Here is a 25687-nt window from a genome sequence, read left to right on the forward strand (position 1 = left end):
ACCAGGAAGTTTTAGAGCACTTCATGCTTCCTGCTGCTGACCAACTTTATGGAGATGCAGATTTCATTTTCCAACAGGACTTGGCACCTGCACACAGTGCCAAAGCTACCAGTACCTTGTTTAAAGACCATGGTATCCCTGTTCTTAATTGGCCAGCAAACTCGCCTGACCTTAACCCCATAGAAAATCTGTGGGGTATTGTGAAGAGGAAGATGCGATACGCCAGACCCAACAATGCAGAAGAGCTGAAGGCCACTATCAGACCAACCTGGGCTCTCATAACACCTGAGCAGTGCCACAGACTGATTGACTCCATGCCACGCTGCATTGCTGCAGTAATTTAGGCAAAAGGAGCCCCAACTAAGTATTGAGTGCTGTACATGCTCATACTTTTCATGTTCATACTTTTCAGTTGGCCAACATTTCTAAAGATCCTTTTTTTGTATTGGTCTTAAGTAATATTCTAATTTTCTGAGATACTGAATTTGGAATTTTCATTAGTTGTCAGTTATAATCATCAAAATTAAAAGAAATAAACATTTGAAATATATCAGTCTGTGTGTAATGACTGAATATAATATGCAAGTTTCACTTTTTGAATGGAATTACTGAAATAAATCAACTTTTTCATGATATTCTAATTATATGACCAGCACCTGTGTGTGTGTGTGTGTGTGTGTGTGTGTGTATATATATATATATATATATATATATATATATATATATATATATATATATATATTTTAATATTGCAAAAAAGTTCATTTGTTTCGTAATTTAATTCAGAAAGGTAAACTTTCATATATTCTATATTCTTTATACATAAAGTGAAATATTTCAAGCCTTTTTTGTTTTAATTTTGATCATGGCTTATAGCACATGAAAATCAGAAATCCAGTATCTCAAATTATTAGAATATTTTCTAAGCTCAATAAAAAAAATTACTTACAATCCAGAAATGTCCAGTTTCTGAAAAGTATGTTCATTTGTACACCCAATCATGGGCATCGCCACCATTGAATGTGAAGGGGGCGTGTCCCCTTCACATTTCATAATTCTTCATTTGGACCCCCCCCACACACACACATTTAACATAAAATATTAGTTCACCCAGCGCCGTTTCTATTGCTTCGTGAAAGAATCCATTCCACTTGATCGATAAGAGAATACACACACCACTGAAAATCCACTCTGGGCTTTCCGGGCGTTACCTACAACAACTCGCCGCACACAAGTGAAGTGAATCTCAGTGACATCTCAGAGACATTTTGGTGCAAGGTGCAGGCTGCTCAAAAGTGGAGGAGGTAACGTCAGCCCCATTGCCACCTCACAATGTCTAGCTTTTGCTAAAACCTTATTCTTTTGTTATATGCCCTCAAAATTAACCCTAGGCCACGTTAAATTAATGTTTAACTAAACAATGAAATAAGCTTAGCCTAATGGGGTATTCTTGGTTGATGATGAATTGTTTGCAATATTTGCTCCCTCCCCAGACACAATGGACATAAGGAAATTATTTACAAAGAAGCAGAAAGTAAGTCAAAATTTCCCCACAGGACAGTTTTTTTGTCCCAATGGAAATGTTAGTGCAGTTAGCTGGCTAGTCAATGTTAGGAGATGTGTCAGCTAGCTTAATGTTAGCTATCATTTAATTCAAACCCAGTAGGCCTACCTTATTGTAATGCCAAGAATGAGGTCAAGTCTGCTCTGATGATATTTATTGATTCCCTGTTGTGATTTGAAGAACATTTTTTTTGTCTGGTCTTTGCCAGTTTTCTGGAAAGTAACATGGGAAATCAGTGTATGGGGAAGGAATAGTAGTAAGGAAAGCAATGGAGAGAGATTGATGTTATTCCAGGTGGATTGTGAAGGAAAGGGGGATAAAAGTTATGAAGTGGTAGAAATTATGGTGGCACTAACGTAAGAAGGAGTTATATCTATAAATCTATTTGTTATACTAATCTGTAAATGTTACTCTAGTACCACCATTGCATGTAGGTTGACAAAACTGCACTTGTTCATTGTGTGAAGTTCTCTTTTATGTGTCATTGCTTGACACAGTGTAATTTTGTGTTATGAAGACTGCATGATGCCATGTCATTTTTGTTATGAGTATCACTAAATCGTAAAAAAGTAAAATGCACCCACTAAAGTCACTGTTGGTGGTTAACAAAATTGCACCTGTTCATTGTGTGAAGTTTTTTTTTTTTTTATGTGACACTGTTGCTTGACACAGTGTGATTTTGTGTTATGAAGTTTGCATGATGCCATGTCATGCCTGGTCATTGTGTGAAATTATGAATATTCTTATTTTTAAACATACAGTTGAGTGTCACTATTGCTTGGCCCAGTGGTATGTTGTGTTACATCTAAAACTAAATAAAAAAGGAAACAAAATAAAAAGTAAAATGCACCCATAAAGTCATTGTTGGTGATAAATTGTGTCACATTCATCTCATTATCTTAGGCATAGCAGTGGGTTTAAAAACAGGCTGATGAATATATGGACTAGCTGAATGAGGACTTATTGTTGAGTCTCTAAAATAGTCATTGAATTAAGTGACTTTTGTAGGTAAAATTAGGTGTTTAACAACCTGTTAAAAATACACCAGAATGCAGGAAATGGCATCTAATTAATAAAAAATTTTCTGGGGGAGGACCCCCAGACCAGCCCTGTGATGACCTGGCGACTTGTCCAGGGTGTACCCCGCCTTTTGTCCATAGTCAGCTGGGATAGGCTCCAGCTTGCCTGCGACCCTGTAGAACAGGATAAAGCGGCTAGAGATAATGAGATGAGAGATGAGATGAGGACCCCCAGACCCCCCACCAATGTGTTCCCCTCACATTAAAAATGCTTCTGATGCCCCTGCACCCAATACTTGTTTGGGGGTCCTTTACCATGAATTACTGAATCAGTGCAGCATGGCATGGAGACAATCAACCTGTAGCACTGCTGAGGTCTTATTGAACCCCAGGTTGCTTTGATAGCAGCCTCCAGCTCATCTGTATTTTGGGGTTGGGTGTTTCTCATCTTCCTCTTGACAATACCCCGTAGATTCTCTGTGGGGTTCAGGTCAGGCAAGTTGGCTGGCCAATCAAGCATAGTAATATCATGGTCAGCAAACCATTTGGTAGTAGTTTTGGCACTGTGGGCAGGTACTAAGTCCTGCTGGAAAAGGAAATTGGCATCTTCATAAAGTTTATCAGCAGATAGAAGTATGAAGTGCTCTAAAATCTCCTGGTAGACAGCTGTGTTGACTTTGGACTTGATAAAACGCAGTGGACCAACACCAGCAGATGACATGGCACCCAAAATCATCACAGACTATGGAAACTTCACATTGGACTTCAAACACCTTGGATTCTGTGCCTCTCCACTCCAAACTCTAGGACCTTGATTTCCAAATGAAATCCAAAATGTACTTCCATCTGAAAAGAGGACTTTGGACCACTGAGCAACAGTCCAGTTCTTTCTCTCCTTAGCCCAGGTAAGATGCTTCTGACATTGTCCCTGATTCAGGAGTGGCTTGATATTAGGAATGAAACAGTTGTAGCCCCTTTCCTGAAGATGTCTATGTGTGGTGGCTCTCGATGCACTGAGACCAGCCTCAGTCCACTCCTTGTGAAGCTCTCCCAAGTTCTTGAATTGACTTTTCTTGACAATCCTCTCAAGGCTGTGGACATTCCTGTTGCTTGTGCACCTTTTCCAGCCAGCCTTTTCAGCACTGACCTTCTGTGGCTTACCCTCCTTGTGGAGGGTGTCAGTGATCATCTTCTGGACAACTGTCAAGTCAGCAATCTTCCCCATGATTGTAGTTGCGTGTACTGAACTTGACCGAGAGATACACTGTATTTATACTGTTTTACTCAAACTCAAAATGAAATATTCTAATATGTTGAAATTTTTTTTCTTTTTTTTGCGTTGTATGCCATAATTATCAAAGTAGAATAGAAAAATGCTTGAAATATTTTAGTTTATGTCTAATGAATCTAGAATATATTAAATTTTAACTTTCTTAAATAACTGAAATCTTTTTTCACTATATTCTAATTTTTTTTAGATGCACAAGTGTGTGTGTGTGTGTGTGTGTGTGTGTGTGTGTGTGTGTGTGTGTGTGTGTATTTTATATATATAATTTATTTATTTACTTGTTTGTTTGTTTAAATTATTTATTTATTTATTTATTTATTAACATTCTCACTTACTAATCTCCCACGCAGTATGCGTTTTGATTTATTACAAATGCTCTATATGTAAGGAAGAAACTGGCAGGATGTGCTGTTGTAGAAAATAACAAAGAGGTTAGTTTGTTTTATTCCTCTTATACCACAGATTGCATTTTTTTATTTACTCATGAAAGATACATGAATGACATAATGAATAACGTTCATTTTTTCTCCTCCTCCTAATAGGACAAAACATTCAGCTGTTTTTATAGAGAAACTGCAAAACCCAAAGTCTAAAGACTTCTAAAGTATAAATTCTAAAAACTTTCCCAATTAAAGGAATAGCTTTAGTTCTGATGGTTACAAAGCACTGAACATGGAGACTGCAAGAATCATAAATTAATGTTTCTGATCTACACAATATCAAAGATTATAAATTTTAATTTGTGAAGTAACAACATGGGCGGCACGGTGGTGTAGTGGTTAGCACTGTCGCCTCACAGCAAGAAGGTCCTGGGTTTGAGCCCCGGGGCCGGCGAGGGCCTTTCTGTGCGGAGTTTGCGTGTTCTCCCCGTGTCCGCATGGGTTTCCTCCGGGTGCTCTGGTTTCCCCCACAGTCCAAAGACATGTAGGTTAGGTTAACTGGTGACTCTAAATTGACCGTAGGTGTGAATGGTTGTCTGTGTCTATGTGTCAGTCCTGTGATGACCTGGTGACTTGTCCAGGGTGTACCCCGCCTTTCGCCTGTGGTCAGCTGGGATGGGCTCCAGCTTGCCTGCAACCCTGTAGAAGGATAAAGCGGCTAGAGATAATGAGATGAGAAGTAACAACATTTTTTATCTGTTTCTGATTTGACTTGGATTATGTGGTGCATCCTCCCAACAAGTTCATGTGAATGAGCTGTTACAACAGAAATTATAATATATTAGAACAAACATTTTTGCATAATTCCTTACATGTGAATCTTGCAAAAGATTACTGCAGCACTACTGTCAAAGCTGATGTATGTAAAGAATGAATTAATACCTTCTGAGTAATCAGACTGAAGAATTCAACAGCAATTTGGAATAAATATAGAAAAAATCTCCATTAAAATTGATTTATATACTTTTGCAAGATTCACATGTAAGGAATTATGCAAAACTATTGCACCTTCCAAGTTGATATGATCTGTGTTCATGATTAGAATTATGACAATGTCTAAATGTGTTTCTCTCTCTCTCTCCCTTTATCTCTCCCATTGTCTTGCAGCGCTCGAAAATAGCAGTGTATGAAAAAATGTGGTCATACATGAAATCTGCTGAGCCATCTGTTTTTGCCAAGACCACGCCAGATGGGGTGGCCCGGGTGCGAAAGTCAAAGGGCAAGTTTGCCTTTCTGCTGGAGTCCACCATGAATGAATACATCGAGCAGAGGAAGCCGTGTGACACCATGAAAGTTGGAGGAAATCTCGACTCTAAAGGCTATGGTGTGGCGACCCCCAAGGGCTCAGCATTAAGGTGGGTGGAATAATATAACAATATTCTCCATGTTGTTATAGTATTCCACCTACCCTGATGTCTTGTGTTGTCATTTCTCTGCCCCTCCTTCCCTTCCCCTGTTTATTTCTTTGCTCCCTTTCCCCATTTTTCCCCCTCAATGAACACTGATGAGGTATTGGTATAATGTTTTTTTTTCTTTAATGTTCTTTGACTGAAGAAGATAATGATGATTATCTGTGTTTTTTCTCCTTTGTGTGCTTGTGTTCTTTCTTAATAGAATCAGAAATCCAATTTAGATTGTTTGGGGCTAAGTTTAACAACCATTTCACCTTTTATGTCTCTCTTACCGTCTCTCACTTTCCTTTTCTTCATGCTTTTGATCTCTCTCTTCTTCTTTCTCTATCTTGTGTGCTGTCCTTCCTGTCTGTTGTGTTGTCAGTTTTAATTTAACAGTCCAATGGTTTTTCAATTTAGCTTGTAAAAGCTGCGCTGTCACTTGTGACGAATGTTAATTGCATGGTGTTTGTTGTTGTTACTTTTCTTCTCAATGACGAGTGTCCCCATCCCGCACACTTCAGTTCTGAACAGTGTAACCCTCCATGCCACCTTTTGATATTTAACACTTTCTTTGCTCTAAGCGTCTCTTACCTTCACCTCCGTGAAAATTCTTAAGCAAATTGTCCTTTCGTACTCTTTCAATGCCCATTCTGAATACTTGATACTATATAATGGCACTGAAGTCGTAGTCGCTCAGCATATTCAATAGCACTACTATTCTACCGTTACTACTACTATGCTATTGCCTTAGATTTCTCAAAGAACCTGTGCATTTACTTACAAGTTATGTTTTATTGTTTCAAGAAACGCTGTTAACCTGGCAGTTTTAAAACTGAATGAGCAAGGCCTCTTGGACAAATTGAAAAACAAATGGTGGTACGACAAGGGAGAGTGCGGCAGCGGGGGAGGTGACTCCAAGGTCAGCCTCAATGTCACCAAAATCGGGTACCATAGTGCAGAGTAATCGGCAAGGCTGTTATTCCTGAACGGATGCCCCTTAGACATGGCATAAGCCATGTAATTCATTTGTTTTCTCTCCTTTTCCTGAAACACAGCACTGATTCCGATTGTTCAAAACAACATTAAACTTAGAACCCTGATTTGGCTAATGGAGGAGGAAAAGTACCAGTACGATTTTGTGCTACTGAGGAGAGCTTTTTGTAAGCAGGGACTGAACTGCCCATTGTATTGGAATATGCAATTAGTTTGAAAATAGTTGTTTTATAGTTGTTACAAATATATTACACTATAAATTAGGGCTCATTTGTTTATCATCCAACAATATAAGTGTTAAGTGTGTCCATTTATATATGTGTGTTTGAGGAATCACGCAGGTGAATAAACCTGCCCAGCAGTTGGTAAAGGGAGATGGAGGATTTTGGTCTTCTTTTCCCCTCTGCTGGGCAGCATCCAAAGCAGCCCCTTGATGAAAAATGATTATATTTGCACTTCGTATTGGGTATAATGCACCAGTCAAAGCTTTTTAAGAACACTCAACAAAATGTTAAAGCATTACGAAATAAGCATCAAGTGCACATAAAGGTTCATTGTAGCAGGATCCCAAGTGTTTTCCAGACCCCAGGCCTGATATAAGTTATTTACACATGCCTTGAGTGGTGTAAAAAGACCCTCCTTCCATATCTGTAACCATCAGGCATAACTGCTGCTCCACCCTCTCTATTAGTATAAATGGGAAGAGTGCTGATATTTCCAACCTTATAAAGTAACAGAAAAAAAAATCATTCACAAATTGAGATTTAAAAAATACTTTCTTTTAGTTTTCTTAAAGAGTAATGGGAAAGGTTATGTTGCCTCATATTGAATATCTGCACACTTTAATGAATATGGCTTTATCTTCATTCAGACAAGCTTAATAATCTTCTTTTATCAAGATTATTTGTACATTTGCCTCCTTTTTAGGATGATTAGCCCAAGCAAAGGACACACAATAATTTTAGTTAAGGAATAAAGTTTTGAGAATCAGCTTTATTCTTATTAAATAATTCTATATTTTATTCCTAAATCTGACAGTTTTATGGCTGTTTTTCAAACATTACAGTCTGCGATGAGAAGTCTCTCAACAAGTCAGGTTTTTGCTTCTGTTAGTCAGTGAGATATTCAGTGAGTCAGTCAGTCAGTCGGTGAGACAGTCAGAGATATTCAATCAGTCAGTCAGTGAGACGGTCAGTCAGTTAATGAGATTGATAGTGAGTTGGTGACAGTCACTGAGAGTCTGTGAAACAGTCAGTCAATGAGACAATCAGTTAATCAGTGACAGTCAGTCATTCCATCAGTCAATAATTCAGTCATTCAGTGAGACAGTCAGTCAATCAGTCATTGAGACAGTCAGTCAATCATTCAGTCAGTCACTGAGACAGTCATTCAGTCAGCCACTGAGACAGTCATTCAGTCAGCCAGCCACTGAGACAGTCAGTGAAACAATACCTCAATGTCAGTGAGATATTCAGTCAGTCATTCAGTCAGTCAGTCATTGAGACAGTCAGTGAGACAGTCACTCAGTGGCATTCAATCATTCAGTCAGTCAGTCAGTGAGACAGTCAGTCAATGACAGTCTGTCATTCAGTCAGTGAATAATCTAGTCCATGAGACAGACATTCAGTCAGTGAGACAGTCAGTAAATCATTTAGTCAGTCATTTAGACAGTCAGTCAGTCAGTAACAGACAGTGAGACGGTCGGTCGGTCAGTCAGTCAGTAACAGACAGTGAGATGGTCGGTCAGTCAGTCAGTAACAGACAGTGAGACGGTCGGTCAGTCAGTAACAGATAGTGAGACAGTCGGTCAGTCAGTAACAGACAGTGAGATGGTCAGTCAGTCAGTAACAGACAGTGAGATGGTCAGTCAGTCAGTAACAGACAGTGAGACAGTCAGTCAGTCAGCCAGCCACCAAGACAGTCAGTCAGTCAGTCAGTCAGTCATTGAGACAATCACTCAGACACTCAGTGAGATCTTCAATCAGTCACTCAGTCAGTCAGTGAGACAGTCAGTCAGTGACATTCAATCATTCAGTTAGTCTGTCATTCAGTCAGTCAGTGAATAATCTAGTCAGTGAGACAGTCAGTAAATCATTTAGTCAGTCAGTGAGACAGTTAGTCAGTCAATGACAGTCAGTCAGTCACTGAGACAGTCAGTCAGTGAAAGTCACTCAGTCAGTCAGCCAGTGAGGCAGTCAATCATTCAGTCAGTCAGTGAGACAGTCACTTAGTCAGTGAAAGTTAGTCTATCAGTGACAGTCAGTAAGACAGTCAGTCAGTCAGTCAGTCAGTCAGTCAGTCAGTCATTCAGTGAGACAGTCAATCATTTAGTCAGTCAGTGAGACAGTCAGTCAGTCTTTCAGACAGTGAGAAAGTCATTCAGCCAGCAAGACAGTCAGTGAGATGGTCAGTCAGTCAGTCAATCATTCAGTCAGTGAGACTGTCAGTGAGTCATCCAATAAGTGAGACAGTCAGTCGATTATTTCGTCAGTCAGTGAGACAGTCAATCACTGAGACAGTCAGTCATTCAGCCAGTGACAGTCAGTGAGATGGTCAGGCAGTGTCAGTCAGTCAATCATTTTTTCAGTCAGTGAGACAGTCACTCAGGCAGTCATTTAGTCAGTCAGTGGGACAGTCAGTCAATTATTCAGTCAGTCAGATAGTAAGTCAGACATTGTCAATCATCAGTTTGTCATTCAGTCAATTATACAGTTAGTAGACAATCAGCTAGTCAGTGCTAGTCAGCTAGCTAATCAGCTAGTCACTTACACTTAATTACTTACACTTAATTAGTTATATATTCTTTATGTATTTTTCCACTTTGTCAATGCATTTAATAGTTCATGGCTGTGCCTGAAATTGCTTGGGCTTTTCAGAAATTTTAGCTTTTGTGAAAATGGGACATACCCTCTCCAGGAACTGAGAGATTCCTTAAAATATTTTTCTTTTTTGCTAATAGCAAAAGAACATGGGTTCTGTTACATACAGCGACACATCTCAACTTTTTTTTTAACACCCAGAGAAGCCCCAGGCTGTGGAAGAAAGTGACAGTTTGCATGCACTTTTCCTAATCACCTCCTCTGTTCCAGCTTTTGTTGCTCTTTTTTCCAGTCTGCAGTGATTTTGAAGCCCACATCGGCCAACACACAGTCGGTGAGCCAGCTCTAATGAGCTTGTGTTGGGAGACGACAGTGGCTCTCCTGGACCAGGCCCCAAAACCAGCTGTGAAAAAGGCAAAAAGAAAAGAACCTAGAAAAAAAGGGGTTTTTTAAAGCAAAAGAGAGAAAAAAGTAGAAATAAAGCTGAAGTCACCTGTAACAAAGCAACATTGTGAATCCGTCAGCCCCTTCTCCTTGTGCCCCTGGCACACACTTGCCATCACTTCCTTCTGATTGGTTTTCTCACTCCAGTCACACCAAACACTTAGAGGATAATTACTCTGTTAATCAATGTCTCTCCTCAAGCCAAAAAGAAATGTGTGGGTTGGGAGCTCGCTTATCTGTAAGCTGCCACTGCAAAAGCAATGAATGTGTAAGCCACTCTTGATACCTAGAGCATGCAGGAATGTTTTTCTTTTTTTTTTTCCCACCTCTTAAAAATACAAATTTGGATTTAGCCATAAAATCCCAATTTGAGACCTAATGTCAGTCTAAGCAGTAATTATATCTTTACAGGTCAGCAGTAATACAAATTTAATTATTGCACAGTAAAATAATTTTCAGGTTAGGCCTTGTTTTCATAGTTACATACTGAGCCACTTTTTTCTGCTCTTTAACTGCAATGTGTCTCTTTGTTTTATGCTCTATCTTCATAATACTACTAGGTTCTCTCATTTTTTTATGACTCTCCTCAGCTTGAACAAAATATTACTGGTAATTTTTGTTTGTCTGTCAGTCAGTGAAGGGTTCCTAACTGATCAGACTTCTCAGTTTGTCTGTATCATAAGTGAACAAATGCATTCTCCTCTGCTTCTATAGATCAGCAGGTCATATCTTCCGCAACCTGCGTGTTCTTCTCTTAACAGTGTATGCCGATTACTCAAAGCGATATGGGTAGGTCCTGGCATCTTAGCGTAGCTTCTGCTGGATAGAAGGTAACAGTCAGAAATGCCTGCCAGTGTGTGTTGTGGAGAAATGGCCAGGAGTCCTGCTTTATCGCTTTGTAAAGTATGAAAGTAGATAAGACTTGAATAACATAAAATAACATAATATAATGTTATTTATGTTATTTCCCACGTGAAGAACTCCTGTAAACCTTGCAGTATTGAAACTCAGTGAACAAGGCATCTTAGCCAAGCTGAAAAACAAATGGTGGTACGATAAGGGTGAATGTGGGACCAAGGACTCTGGAAGTAAGGTCAGTCGCTGCAGGTCTTTTGTACTGATTCCAAATTGCATTTTGACGTATTTGTTCATATGCAAAGAAAAGAAAACATTTTTCTTCATTTTCATCTGATATGTAAGGATATATTGAATGACTTTTGGCCATATTTATTAAATTAATCAAAGTGGCCTGTAGTTTTGCACAATTCCCCACATGAATAATTTGGCAAAGTACATAGATAATTTTCTATTACTGTATTTTTTTTTCACTTGGAGCATTTGTAATGATAAATGAGGTAGAGTTATATGTGGGGAATTAGTAAAAGTGCAAGTAAACCAGATAACACATTTTTTAGTCTACCAAGTGTTTTTTTTTTTTTTTGCTTACTTCTAACATTTGACATTCATCACACTACAACCATTATGCTGCTGTTTTTATTTACCAAACTTTTAATTAAAATTTTGATTTACAGCATTAGTGTTGTTACTTATTTGCATGAAATGCGTCTATTAAATTGTTTATCTTCTTGTGTTGTGAAGTAGAAACAAATTATTTATTGTGCTAGACTGTTTCAATCTAACTTACTTAGACCTCGATGAGAACCAAAGGCCTTAGTAAATTTTGCTTGAAACAATGTCACAATGAAAATTTTGTTTCCGCACCACAAGAAGTTAAAGAATATAATAAACCTCCTTGTTAACCCTCTGAGATTAACTTATATAGGTGAACTCTTAATGAATATTTAAAGCTCTGATCATCACTCTGTCAATTTAAAAGAAAAAAAATCAACTTTAGAGGTTTTTCAGCTCATAGGGTTAAATTGCAAATGGTAAAACTCTTGTGAACAAATTTTTAATGAACAAGTTTGGGAGGTAAGCAGCAGCAGAATGGTCTAAACCAATTCTTAAGATTAGTATTTTGTAGAAAATATGTCAAAATATGAATTTGACTGTTAAATAAAGAACAGGAAGCTTTTAAAGGGAAATTAGTAGTCATTTTTAAGAGAGGGTTTGAAGCCAGAGCTCGGACCTGTATGTAACTGACCAGCTTCCTCAAACATATGAAGAAGCCAGTGATAGGATTAGGTTAGAACTTTCCAGAACTTGTATTTGTTGCATTTCTAATGTTGCATTGACTGAATTGCTTCCTTCTGGAGAGCTACTGGACCTACAACCATCCTAGAGGTTCTCAATCCTTCTGGTTGTTGTAGGGAAACTACATGAAGTCAATTTAAATTCTTAGCCAGTCTTAAACTTCCATGTGCTCAATCTCTTGGGAGAAGCACCAATGGAGATTTTTATCATTTCAGAATGTCTCCTTATAAATATCAGTAGTCCTGGTCGATGTTCCTGTGAGAAATAATTCCAAGATTAGCTTATTTAGCTTTAAGGTTAAGAGTGCTGAATATTTTGTATCAATTATTCACCAATGCAAATGATACTAACTGTCTTCCTCACTTCTCATAGGACAAGACAAGTGCTCTGAGTCTGAGCAATGTAGCTGGAGTCTTCTATATTCTGGTTGGTGGTCTGGGGCTGGCCATGATGGTGGCTTTAATAGAATTCTGTTACAAGTCACGCGCTGAAGCTAAAAGGCTGAAACTTGAAAAAAACACCCAAAACTTTAAGCCTGCCCCGCCTACCAACACTCAAAACTTTGCTACCTACCGAGAAGGCTACAATGTGTATGGGACAGAGAGTGTTAAGATCTAGAGGTATGTAAGAAAGCAGACTTTTTCTTTAGTTTGAGTGTTGGCTAATGCTCTACACATCTCATCTCTTAAATTTCAGCTGAGTTTCTAATATCCAAGACAGTCATTTTTTTAACCACTGGATTCCAAAAGACACCATGAAATGGATACTTATCTAGCCTAGCTTGTGTTTGCCTTCTGAAAATTTATAAAAGTCCAGTTTGTCAAGACTTACAAAGATGTAAGTTAGGCAGACAGTATAACATTATACAGAGAGTATTAAAAAATAATAATTGGAGAGCAATTTGAAACAGATGCATTGATGCTAATATATTTGTAAGATGAGTATTACAGTGGCGGCACGGTGGTGTAGTGGTTAGCGCTGTCACCTCACAGCAAGAAGGTCCGGGTTCGAGCCCCGTGGCCGGCGAGGGCCTTTCTGTGCGGAGTTTGCATGTTCTCCCCGTGTCCGCGTGGGTTTCCTCCAGGTGCTCCGGTTTCCCCCACAGTCCAAAGACATGCAGGTTAGGTTAACTGGTGACTCTAAATTGACCGTAGGTGTGAATGTGAGTGTGAATGGTTGTCTGTGTCTATGTGTCAGCCCTGTGATGACCTGGCGACTTGTCCAGGGTGTACCCCGCCTTTCGCCCGTAGTCAGCTGGGATAGGCTCCAGCTTGCCTGCGACCCTGTAGAACAGGATAAAGCGGCTAGAGATAATGAGATGAGATGAGTATTACAGCACCTTGCATAAGTATTCCCTCCCCCTTGAGTTTTTTTTTTTACCTTTTATGTGGTTACAACCTAGAATAAAAATCGGTTTAATTGGGATTTTACCATTTGATGTATACAATATGCCTAACATTTGAAGGTTGAGAATATACATTGTATGATGACACAAAGGTTAATAAAAAAAATAAAATTAAATTAAAAAAACAGAAATCGGTTGGTTGTGTAAGCATTCACTCTCTGGATCAGTCTTTGGTAGAACCACCTTTGGCTGCAAGTATGATGGGATGTATCTTTATCAGCTTTGCACATATGCACCTTCTTCTTGGCAATATTCTTCAACTTCTGTCAGATTGGATGGAGAATATTGGTGAACAGCAAGCCGTTTTCAAGTTTTGCCACAGATGCTCTTTCAGATTGTGATCTGGGCTTAAACTGGATCATTCGAATACATTCAGGTTCCTGGTTTTGAAGCACTCCACAGTAGCTTTGGCCATATGCTGAGGGTTGTTATCCTGTTGGAAGTGACTTAAAGTGTCTTGCAGATGAGAACAGTTTTTCTTTTAGGACTGCCCTACATCTTGCTCTCAACTCTGACCAGTTTCCCAGTCCCTGCTGAAAAAATCAGTGTTGGGGTTCCAACAAATGTAGTGCTTTGTGCCAAGGCCAAAAATTTAAGTTTTCAGAGAAACTTTTCCACATGTTTGCTGAGTCTCCAGCATGTGATTTCATATGAGCTTTTTCAGTAATGGCTTTCATATCAATGTTCTCTCAATGCATAAAGTCCAGCTTTGTGCATTGTCCAGTCTATGGAATAGCTGTGAATAACTTGACCTGTCTAAGCTGTGGATCTCTCCAGATGCTTCAAAGTTGCTTTTGGCCTCTTAATGCTCTACTTTCCCAGTCACTCTGTGGGTTGTTTTGGGATATTTTTTCAAAACTAAACACTGATTATCTCATTACAGTGCAACCTGTCAAGGGGTGGGCTCTATCAGGAAGTAAGAAAACAATCAGTTCTTGAAGTTGGTGTGTTGGAAGCAGGAAAAATGGGGAAATGTAAGGATCTGAGCGACTTTGATAAGGGCCAAATTGTGATGGCTAGATGACTGGGTCTGAGCATCTCCAAAATGGCACATCTTGTGGGATGTTCCCAGTATGCAGTGATTAGTACCAACCAAAAGTGGTCCAAGGAAGGACAACCGGTGAACCAGCATCAAGGTCATAGGTGTCAAAGGCTCACTGATTTGCATGGAGCACAAAGGCTAGCTCATACGGTCCAATCCCACAGAAGAGCTACTGTAGTACAAACTACTGAAAAAGTTAATGCTGACACCTTTCCATTTTAGTCAGCATTAACTTTTTCAGCAGTTTGTGCTGCAGTAGCTCTTCTATGGGATTGGACCATATGGGCTAGCCTTCATGCCCCATGCGAATCAGTGAACCTTCCTATATATATATATATATATATATATATATATATATATATATATATATATATATATATATATAAGATATATACCGTACGCACACAGTACTGTGCAAAAGTCTTAGGCACCTTTTTTTCATTCAAACTTTGTTATAGATTTCTATTTTATGACTTCTACATTATCGAGTAAGTACAAAAATATTTTAGCGTTCCAAACGTTCATTTTCCAGCACAAAAGTAAATGTTACAGAAAAAAATGTTTGTATCTGAGCAGCATATTACATACGAGACCACTTTTCAGATTAAAAAAGAAAACATAATGAAGACTACTGGGTTTTGCTGCAACATTAAGAAGCAAGTGTGACTGTCAACGTGTCCAGAAGAACTGTGGCTGGTTGTGCAAGATGCTCAGTAAAACCAGCAGCTCATTTCGTTATAAAACTGCACTCATTGTACCTGAGACTTTTTTTTTTTTAAAAACAAAGGGTCCTCTCACACCAAATATTGACTTTGTTTAATTTATTATGGCTTACTGCTGTCTACAGTATAGTATTTTTTTTTAATGTTGAAACATTTTATTTCATTATTTTTAAGCCATTTTTGGTCTGCAGCATTTCTTTACATGCGCCTAAAGCCTAGGTCACAACCGGACGTACGATTTTTTTGGCCGTGCGATTTTTGGCGTTTCCCAAATCACTGTGGTTTTTTTTGTTCGTGGAGAAAGACGCACGTTGGCCGTAAGTTTGTCTTGCAGCCTGAAAAAAACGTAAGCGCCTGTAGAGTTTGTTTGACATGACAAAGAACCTCTGCAGCTGGTCTGCGGCCAGTCTACAGCTCGAAAATCAGCACGTCACACGTGCACCCTCCGTGCGTTTCATGCGTGCCCTCCATGCGTTTCTTGCGTTTTTTGCACGTAGACCGGCCGTAGGAGCATGTCCGGCCGGTTGTGACCGAGGCTTAAGATTTTTGCACTGTCAGTCCTGCGCACCTTGGTGCATGCACCTGTAGGCATGCCTCGGGCTGCGCACACGCCAAGTGAGCTACAGCATGCATGCCGTGAACAAGGCGCACCTGTTTTCAATCGGTGAACTAAGTGTTGGGCTATTTAAGGACTGCGCCAATGCAAAGTATTACGCCGCGTTCAGTGTGATTAACCAAGCCTTCATCTCTCATCTCATTATCTCTAGCCGCTTTATCCTGTTCTACAGGGTCGCAGGCAAGCTGGAGCCTATCCCAACTGACTACGGGCGAAAGGCGGGGTACACCCTGGACAAGTCGCCAGTTCATCACAGGGCTAACCAAGCCTTGTTTCCCGTATTTCTGATGTTCCTGGTTTCTCGACTCCTGTTCCTAGTTCTAGTTCTCGTCCTAGTTTTGCCTCGGATATTCCGTTCGCACCTTGATCGACCATTTGCGATTTCCTGTTTGGGCCTTGCCTGCTGATTTGGACTGTTTGTTGTTGTGTGTGTTTCCTGCACTTTGTATATAGATCGCACTGTATTATAATAAACACTTCTGCGTTTATATCTGCCTCTCTCGCGCATCTGACAGAATACTTCGCCATACCATGGATGTAGCAGATTTTTTTCCATTTTTTCCATTTTTTTTCCACGCTGCTTCCGGGTTTCCCTGCCACTCTCCGCATATTTTCATCAGAGGACTGACTGGAGTTCCCCGGTAGTCTACTATGGAATATATCACCCGATGGGATTCAAGCTACAGTGTGATCTCTTCTACGAAAACCTCCAAGAGCCCAAGCCACCCAAACCCATCTGGGTAAGCTTCGTATTGACATTCATTTCTGGACAAGCATGCAAATGGGTTGACTATCTGATTCGGGTGGAACACCCGTGCCTTTGTAACTCTCAGACTTTCTTTGCCATGTTTGAGGTTATTTTTGTATCTTTAGTAAAGGAGGAACCCCTTGAAAATTTTTGGGGAGGGGCAATCATGCCAGAGGCCGGCGCTCCAGAGCTCCCTCCTGTGTTCGATGCAGTCGAGGAGGCTGATGCTCTAGAGCGCATCCTAAAGGCAATCACTCCAGTGGCTGACTCAGATGAGGAGGCCATTGTTCCAGAGCTCCCCCCAGGGGCTGAAGTAGAGACAGCAGAGGAGGCTGTCTCATTTGAGCTGGTTCCTCAGCCAGAGCCCGCAGCCGTTCCTGTTCCAGCGCCTGCTCCCGAGCCAGAGGGGGAGCCAGAGTCAGCGTTCATTCCTGTGCCAGAGCCAGCATCTGCTCCCATGCCAGTTCCTGCTCTAGAGCCCTCTACAATGCCTTAGCCCAGTCCATAGCCCTCTACGATGCCTGAGCCCAGTCCAGAGTCCTTGTCGTCCACAGAACCAGAGCCCAAGTCCTCGTCGTCCACAGAACCAGAGCCTGAGTCCAGTCCTGAGACAGAGTCGTTGACAGAACCTGAATCCAAGTCCTCGTCATCTTCAGAGCTGAACCCAAATCCAGTCCTGAGTCCCCATCATCTTCAGAGCACGAGCCCAGTCTGGAGTCCACACCATCTTCAGAGCTTGAGCCTACTCCTAGCCAAGAACCCAAGTCATGTCCAGAGCCTGAGCCCGAACACCCACCAGGGCCACGTATTATGAATTTTCACTCCCGGAGGGAGCTCTTTGGGAGGGGATTCTGTCAGTCCTGTGCGTCTCGGGTTGCGCACGCACCGAGTGAGCTATAGTATGCGCGCCGTGAATAAGGCACGCCTGTTTTCAATCAGTGAACTATGTTGGCTATTTAAGGACTGTGCTGAAGGTAATACGATGTGAAGTATTACACCACGTTCAATGTGCTTTACCGAGCCTTGTTTCCTGTATTTCTGATGCTCCTGGTTCTTGCCCTCGTTTTGCCTCCGATATCCCGTACGCACCTCGAACGACCATTTGCCTGTTTTCCTGTTTTATGGCCTTGCCTGCTGATTTGGGCTGTTTGTTGTTGTGTGTGTTTCCTGCACTTTGTATGTAGATCGCACTGTATTATAATAAACACTTCTACATTTATATCTGCCTCTCTCGCGCACCTGACATGTACAGTACTCTCTCTGTCTATAAATAAATAAGTAAATAAATAAAAAGAGAGAGCGAGCTCATGAGACACAGGTGGACTCCATTAATTTGGGGAACAGATTCAACTAATTATTTGCCTCCTGATCCCAACCGGTTGCATCAGAATTAATTTTGGAAGTTCATAGCAATGGAAGTGAATACTAATGCAATCACAACTTTTAATTTTTCTAACTGAAAATAATTTTGCAAATGACATTGAGTTTTCTCTCTGCTTCAGTAGTATCGGCTGTTTTGTTTAGATTCATGAAATATAATCCCAATCAAGTCTATTTCAGTCGCAGTACGATGTGGAAAAGTTCAACGGCTGAATGTTTATGTAAGGCATTGTGCTGTGAGGCTCCCCAAAAGTAAGCATGTTTGTGCTGAATGACCACTGAATTAACAAAATAGTTCTGGAAGTTGCATTCACAGTACTGCATTTCTAAAACCATTTTTGGCAGTTTGATTTCACTGATGGGTTTGGCCACTTTTTCTGAAGTTTTTCAGAAGGTATATTAATGATTAGGTCTTTTATACATTGTATGTGTTTACTATTCAAATATGTGTTATGCTGTAAAGAAGAACATAAGACGAAGTATCCAGAAATGTAACAGATATCTATGGCCAAAAGTATGTGGACATGACCATCACACTCATATATGGTTCTTCCCCAAACTATTGCCACAAAGTTGGAAGCACACAATTGTATAGAATGCCCTTCTATCCTGTAGAATTAAAAATTTACCTTTACTGGAACTAAGGGGCCAAACATGCTCAGTGCCCCTGTGCACAATGTGAGCTCCTTGTAGACATGCTTTTCCAAAGTTGGTGTAGAAGAACCCGAGTGGCCTGCACAGTGCCCTGAGCTCAGCCCCACTGAACAACTTTAGCATGAAGTGGAATGCTGACTTCACTCCAGGTCTGCTCACCCCAGGCCTTATCGCCCAACATCAGTGCCTGGCTCAGTCATGCTCTTGTGGTTAAATTGTTCAAAGCTCCACAGTCACATTCCAAAATTGTTTGTCTTTTCCCAGTGTAACTCAAAAATTAGTGAGTAGACTTTGATGAAATTTTGAGGAAAGGTGAGTCATGGGCCAAGGAACAATTTAATAGATTTTGATGCAAATCTGGAGATGTATGCAGATCCAGGATTTTTTTTTTTTTTGTCTGTTCTGGGAAAACCTTCCCAGAAGAGTGGAAGTGGTTATAACAGTAAAGGGGGACTAAATCTGGAATGGGATGTTCAACAACGTTTTGGCCATAAAGTGTAGATTCAAAATATTTTTAGATATTAAATAATACTAAATTATTTAATAATAATAAATAGGGCAGCACGGTGGTGTCGTGGTTAGCACTGTCATCTCACAGGAAGAAGGTTCTGGGTTCAAGCCCAGTGGCTGACAGGGGCCTTTCTGTGTGGAGTTTGCATGTTCTCCCTGTGTCTGCATGGGTTTCCCCCACAGTTCAAAGACATGCAGGTTAGGTGAATTGGTGGCTCCAAATTGACCGTAGGTGTGAGTGTAAATGGTTGTTTGTGTCAGCCCTGCGATAACCTGGCAACTTGTCCAGGGTGTGCCCCACCTCTTGCCCATAGTCAGCTGGGATAGGCTCCAGCTTGCCAGCGACCCTGTACAGGAGAAGCAGTTACAGACAATGGATGGATGGATGCTAGGTATAGATAACAACTGACACATATTATGCCAAAAGATAATAAGTGATACCCTTTAACTCTTTACCCCTTAATGACGACATATGACGACCCCGTGTATATCCCTTAATGACGACATATGACGACCCCATGTATATCCCATAATGACGACATATGATGCCTTGTCTAAAACCTTGTCAAAACCTTGTCTTTAGACTTTTTTTCTTGTAAATATGTTCTAAGGGTGAACAGTATATACATATACAAGGGTGACTGTAGCAACTGCTTTAAGGGGTAAAGAGTTAAGAGAATAAAAAAAAGTTTTGAGTAATAAATACAGTGGTGCTTGAAATGTTTATGAACCCTTTAGAATTTTCTATATTTCTGCATAAATATGACCTAAAACATCATCAGATTTTCACACAAGTCCTAAAAGTAGATAAAGAGAACCCAGTTAAACAAATGAGACAAAAATATTATATTTGATCATTTATTTATTGAGGAAAATGATCCAATATTACATATCTGTGAGTGGCAAAAGTATGTGACCCTTTTGCTTTCAGTATCTGGTGTGACCCCCTTGTGCAGCAGTAACTGCAACTAAATTTTTCCGGTAACTGTTGATCAGTCCTGCACACCGGCTTGGAGGAATTTTAGCCCATTCCTCCATACAGAACAGCTTCAACTCTGGGATGTTGGTGGGCTTCCTCACATGAACTGCTCACTTCAGGTCCTTCCACAACATTTCGATTGGATTAAGGTCAGGATTTTGACTTGGCCATTCCAAAACATTAACTTTATTCTTCTTTACTTACTTAGGCCGCCCTAAGAATGACTTGTGTGCTTAGGGTCATTGTCCTGCTGCATGACCCACCTTCTCTTGAGATTCAGTTCATGGACAGGTGTCCTGACATTTTCCTTTAGAATTTGCTGGTATAATTCAGAATTCATTGTTCCATCAGTGATGGCAATCTCTCCTGGCCCAGATGCAGCAAAACAGGCCCAAACCATGATAATACCACCACCATGTTTCACAGATAGGATAAGGTTCTTATGCTGGCATGCAGTGTTTTTCTTTTCTCCAAATATAACGCTTCTCATTTAAACCAAAAAGTTCTACTTTGGTCTCATCCATCCACAAAACATTTTTCCAATAGCCTTCTGGCTTGTCCACATGATCTTTAGCAAACTGCAGATGAGCAGCAATGTTCTTTTTAGAGAGCAGTGGCTTTCTCCTTGCAACCCTGCCATGCACACCATTGCTGTTCAGTGTTCTCCTGATGGTGGACTCATGAACATTAACATTAACCAATATGAGAGAGGCCTTCGGTTGCTTAGAAGTTACCCTGGGGTCCTTTGTGACCTCGCCGACTATTACACACCTTGCTCTTGGAGTGATCTTTGTTGGTCGACCACTCCTGGGGTCAATGGTCTTGAATTTCCTCCATTTGTACACAATCTGTCTGACTGTGGATTGGTGGAGTCCAAACTCTTTAGAGATGGTTTTGTAACCTTTTCCAGCCTGATGAGCATCAACAATGCTTTTTCTGAGGTCCTCAGAAATCTCCTTTGTTCATGCCATGATACACTTCCACAAATGTGTTGTGAACATCAGACTTTGATAGATCCCTGTTCTTTAAATAAAACAAGGTGCCGACTCACACCTGATTGTCATCTCATTGATTGAAAACATCTGACTCTAATTTCACCTTCAAATGAACTGCTAATCCTAGAGGTTCACATACTTTTGCCACTCACAGATAGGTAATATTGGATCATTTTCCTCAATAAATAAATGACCAAGTATAATATTTTTGTCTCATTTGTTTAACTAGGTTCTCTTTATCTACTTTTAGGGCTTGTGTGAAAATCTGATGATGTTTTAGGTCATATTTATGCAGAAATATAGAAAATTCTAAAGGGTTCACAAACTTTCAAGCACTACTGTAGCAATAGGCCTCCTTTAGACCCACAGATTCACAATAAACACAGATATATGCACAGGTATTTATTACTAATATTGTACAGGCATTAAAACACTTATTACCTCTGCCAACTTTGTTGGAGGAGGTTATGTTTTCACCTCTGTTTGTTTGTTTGTTTGTTTGTTTGTTTGTTCCCAATGTCACGCAAAAATTAGTGAGTGGATTTTGATGACATTTTGAGGAAGGCTAAGCCATGGGCCAAGGAACAATTGAATAGATTTTGATGCAAATCTGGATATGTAGGCAGATCCAGGGTCCAGATGTGTATGCAGATCCAGGCTTTTTTTTTTGTCTGTTCCCGATGTAACTCAAAAAGCAGTGAACAGATTTTGATGAAATTTGGTGTACAGCTTTAATATTATCCTAGATTTAAGTGATTTGATTTTGATGTTGATAATATGGGGCTTGCTGGAGGTATGCACTCTACCGAGTGCCGCTCTACAACCCCAATTCCATAAATTTGGGACACTGTGTAAAACGTAAATAATAAACAGAATATGACAAGTTGCAAATCTTGGGAACCCTATATTTCATTGAAAATAGTACAAAGACAAAATATGTTGAAACTGAGAAATTCTATTTGTTTTTTTTTTTAAATATATGCTCATTTTGAATTTGATGTCAGCAACATGTTTCAGAAAAGCTGAGACGGGCAACAAAAAACTGAAACAGTTGTGTAATGCTAAAAAACTTATTTGGTTAATTGGTAACAGGTCAGTAACATGATTGGGTATGAAAAGAGCATTCCAGAGAGGCTGAGTCTCTCAGAAGTAAATCAGAGAGTCTGTAAATGGAGAGGGGTTCACCGCTCTATGAAAGACTACATGGACAAACAGTGCAACAATTAATCAATGTAAAATTGCAAAGAATTTGGGGATCACATTATCTATGGTATATAATACCATTAAAAGATTCAGAGAATCTGGAGAAATCTCTGTATGCAAGAGACAAGGCTGAAAACTGACACTGGATGCCTGTAATCTTCAGGCCCACAGGCGACACTGCATTAAAAGCAGACATGTGTCTGTCCTGGAAATCACTGTATGGGCCCAGGAACACTTCAGAAAATAATTGACTGTGAAAACAGTTCATTACTGCATCCACAAATGCAAGTTAAAACCGTATATAAAAAATATCCAGAAACATTGTCACCTTCTCTGGGCCTGAGCTCTTTGATGATGGACTAAGGTGAAGTGGAAAACTGTCCTGAGGTCTATCAAATCAAAAGTGTAAATTATTTTTAGAAATTATGGACACCATATCCTCCAGGCTAAAGAGGAGTGGGACCATCTGGCTTGTTCTCAGTGCACAGTTCAAAAGCCAGCATCTGTTATGGTATGAGGGTGTGTTCGTCCACATGACGGGGTAGTTTGTACATATGGGAAGGCACCATTAATGCTGAATGATATATACACATTTCAGAGTAATATTCTGCCATCCAGACAAAATCTTTTTCAGGGAAAGTCTTCCTTGTTTCAGCAAGACAATGCCAAACCACTTTCTGCACATATTAAAACAGCATGGCTCCATAGTAAAAGAGTCTGGGTGCTAAACTGGCCTGCCTGCAGTCCAGACCTGTCTCCCATTTAAAACATTTGACTCATTATGAAGTGCAAAATACAACAAAGAAGATCCCGAACTGTTGAGTAAATGAAATTGTATATCAGGCAAGAATGGGACAAAATTTCCCTTTCAAAACTACAGCAATGGGTCTCCTCAGTTCCCAAACATTTACAGAGTGTTGTTAAAAGTAGAGGTGATACAGCGCAGTGGTAAACATGCCCCTGTCCCAACTTTTTTTTAAATGTGTTGCTGATATCAAATTTCTCATCTCATTATCTCTAGTTGCTTTATTCTGTTCTACAGGGTCGCAGGCAAGCTGGAGCCTATCCCAGCTGACTACGGCCGAAAGGCGGGGTACACCCTGGACAAGTCGCCAGGTCATCACAGGGCCGACACATAGACACAGACAACCATTCACACTCACATTCACACCTACGGTCAATTTAGAGTCACCAGTTAACCTAACCTGCATGTCTTTGGACTGTGGGGGAAACCGGAGCACCCGGAGGAAACCCACGCAGACATGGGGAGAACATGCAAACTCCGCACAGAAAGGCCCTCGCCGGCCACGAACCCGGACCTTCTTGCTGTGAGGCAACAGTGCTACCCACTACACCATCATGCCGCCCGATATCAAATTTAAAATGAGCATATGTTTTTCAAAAAACAATAACATTTCTCAGTTTCAATATTTGATATGTTGTCTTTGTACTATGAAATGTAGGGCTTCCAAGATTTGCAAATTGTCATATTCTGATTTTTTTTATTTATGTTTCACACAGTGTCCAAATTTATAGAATTGGGGTTGTAGTTAACTAATCATTTAGACATATAGACTAACATATAATAAATAAAACACATTAGAGCATTACACAGACCAACACCTGTTATTGTTGTTGTTGTTATTAAGAAGTCTTTTGCTGAAATATTTTATATATCCTTTGTATCTTTTTCCATAGCAGATGCAGGCCCTGTAAATGTTTGTGTCAGCCTTGATGATTGTGAAAAGAAAACCTTAAAAAGCGATGGCTGGATCTTTAAGAGGTCTCACCCTCTTTCCCCTTCCTATTTCATCCACATTCATCATCTGAGAGAAAGACAGAAGTGGACATTATCACTGGAAAGAACATGGACGTTTCCTTCAGTGCCTTATGGAACATTCTGAGAATCACTCGAATGTAAGCTCATCATGGTGACATCCCATTGCTCCGATAACATATAAAACACATGAAGGAATGCCATTGCCATCTGTGAATGAACTCTTGAACTGCATAACTCCATCGAAATCAAGAAACAAAGCCATCACTTGTGATCTGAGCACATTTGGAAGAGCCAGACTGAAAACTGTGTTGGATACAATGAGTCTCATGGTATCGGTACGCTGCTGGACATGGTTATCGATTGAATCTTGACAACAACAACAAAAAAAAAATGCTTGTACTTCATCAACTGTAAATTTGCTTTCACAATCACATTAACTGATAAAAGCATTAATTTATCAAATTTTCAATTCTTTCTAATAGAAATCACTTAATGTGAGAGACTGAGATTATATGCTGTTACTTGGGTAGTGTCATTGTTTCTTTGTTTTTTGTTTGTTTTTTTAATTTGATGCTGCTGATTTGTCAAATATTTAGGAAGCTCTTATGAATCAGACCCCAGAGAGGCAACTTATGTACCTGACTATCAGTAACTGAAAATAAATACACATTGTGTAACATTAATATTACCAAAATGTACAATGAAAAAATTAAACGGCAAGGATATGTGCAATCACTTGCATTATACACAACTTGACATTCACTTTACGGACACTTTTGTTAAAGCCTTCCAAAACGATGTGTGAGACTGCAGTATTTGAATGAATTTACATGGATTTCTTTTTTTATAAATGTCTACTGTACAAGAAAATGAATCTCTAAAACAGAAAATGGATCATCTACATGTAGATAAATTGCAATCCATGAAAAAAGGATATTGCTTTTAAAAATATAGTATTTGAGTACCTTGCAAGTTTCTCAATATACTAAACATTGAAATAAATCTTTGGGTTCTAGTTTCATTTTACAATCATTTTAGTGATGGATGACCTACTTAGTAAAATAGCGTTAATGACGACATTTAAAATAGATTTATAAATGGTGTTAACGGGGTAATCTTAAAAGCTTAGCACATTTACATTTTACTGTTACACTTTCTGTTCACTATAAAAAAAAACAACTGTGAGTCCATAGGATTTAGGAATGCTAACAATCCTGAATCCATGGTAAGATAAGTTTTCTATAGAAAAGAAGCTTTCAAAGAATTTAAAAAGGAACTAAACTACTATGAAGACATGTACATTTGTTAAAACAAACTTTCTAGCTGCCTGCAGGGTTCACAGTTGAGTTGAATTCCCAATTTTATTTTATTTTTTTAAATCTGCATGTGAAAAAAGTTGTGATTGCCTATTAAGCCCTGAAACATACATCTTAGAAAGGTCAAGAGGAGTACGATGATTTTCTATTTAACATTTTACCCTTTCTTCCTTTCCCATTTTTGCACCTCAGCCCAGAGAACTTTAGCAGGCATCCTAGTGA

The 25687-nt window shown here is 39.7% G+C and overlaps 1 protein-coding gene across 2 annotated transcripts in view; it reads left to right on the forward strand.

Annotated features, from left to right (window-relative positions):
* gria3b (glutamate receptor, ionotropic, AMPA 3b) overlaps nt 1–24575 on the forward strand; it is a 476246-nt gene extending 451671 nt beyond the window's left edge. Inside the window, exons 13-16 of one of the 2 annotated variants that reach the window (XM_060927491.1) lie at nt 5419–5666; nt 10940–11054; nt 12488–12735; nt 24068–24575. In XM_060927491.1, the coding sequence (XP_060783474.1) occupies nt 5419–5666; nt 10940–11054; nt 12488–12733 (609 nt within the window). In that variant the 3' untranslated portion in view covers nt 12734–12735; nt 24068–24575. The remainder of the gene's footprint in view (nt 1–5418; nt 5667–10939; nt 11055–12487; nt 12736–24067) is intronic. The other variant, XM_060927492.1, reaches the window with a different exon arrangement.
* Nucleotides 24576–25687: the final 1112 nt, after the last annotated feature.

The sequence above is a fragment of the Neoarius graeffei genome, chromosome 8 (assembly GCF_027579695.1).
Source record: "Neoarius graeffei isolate fNeoGra1 chromosome 8, fNeoGra1.pri, whole genome shotgun sequence".
In the NCBI taxonomy this organism is placed as follows: Eukaryota; Metazoa; Chordata; class Actinopteri; order Siluriformes; family Ariidae; genus Neoarius; species Neoarius graeffei.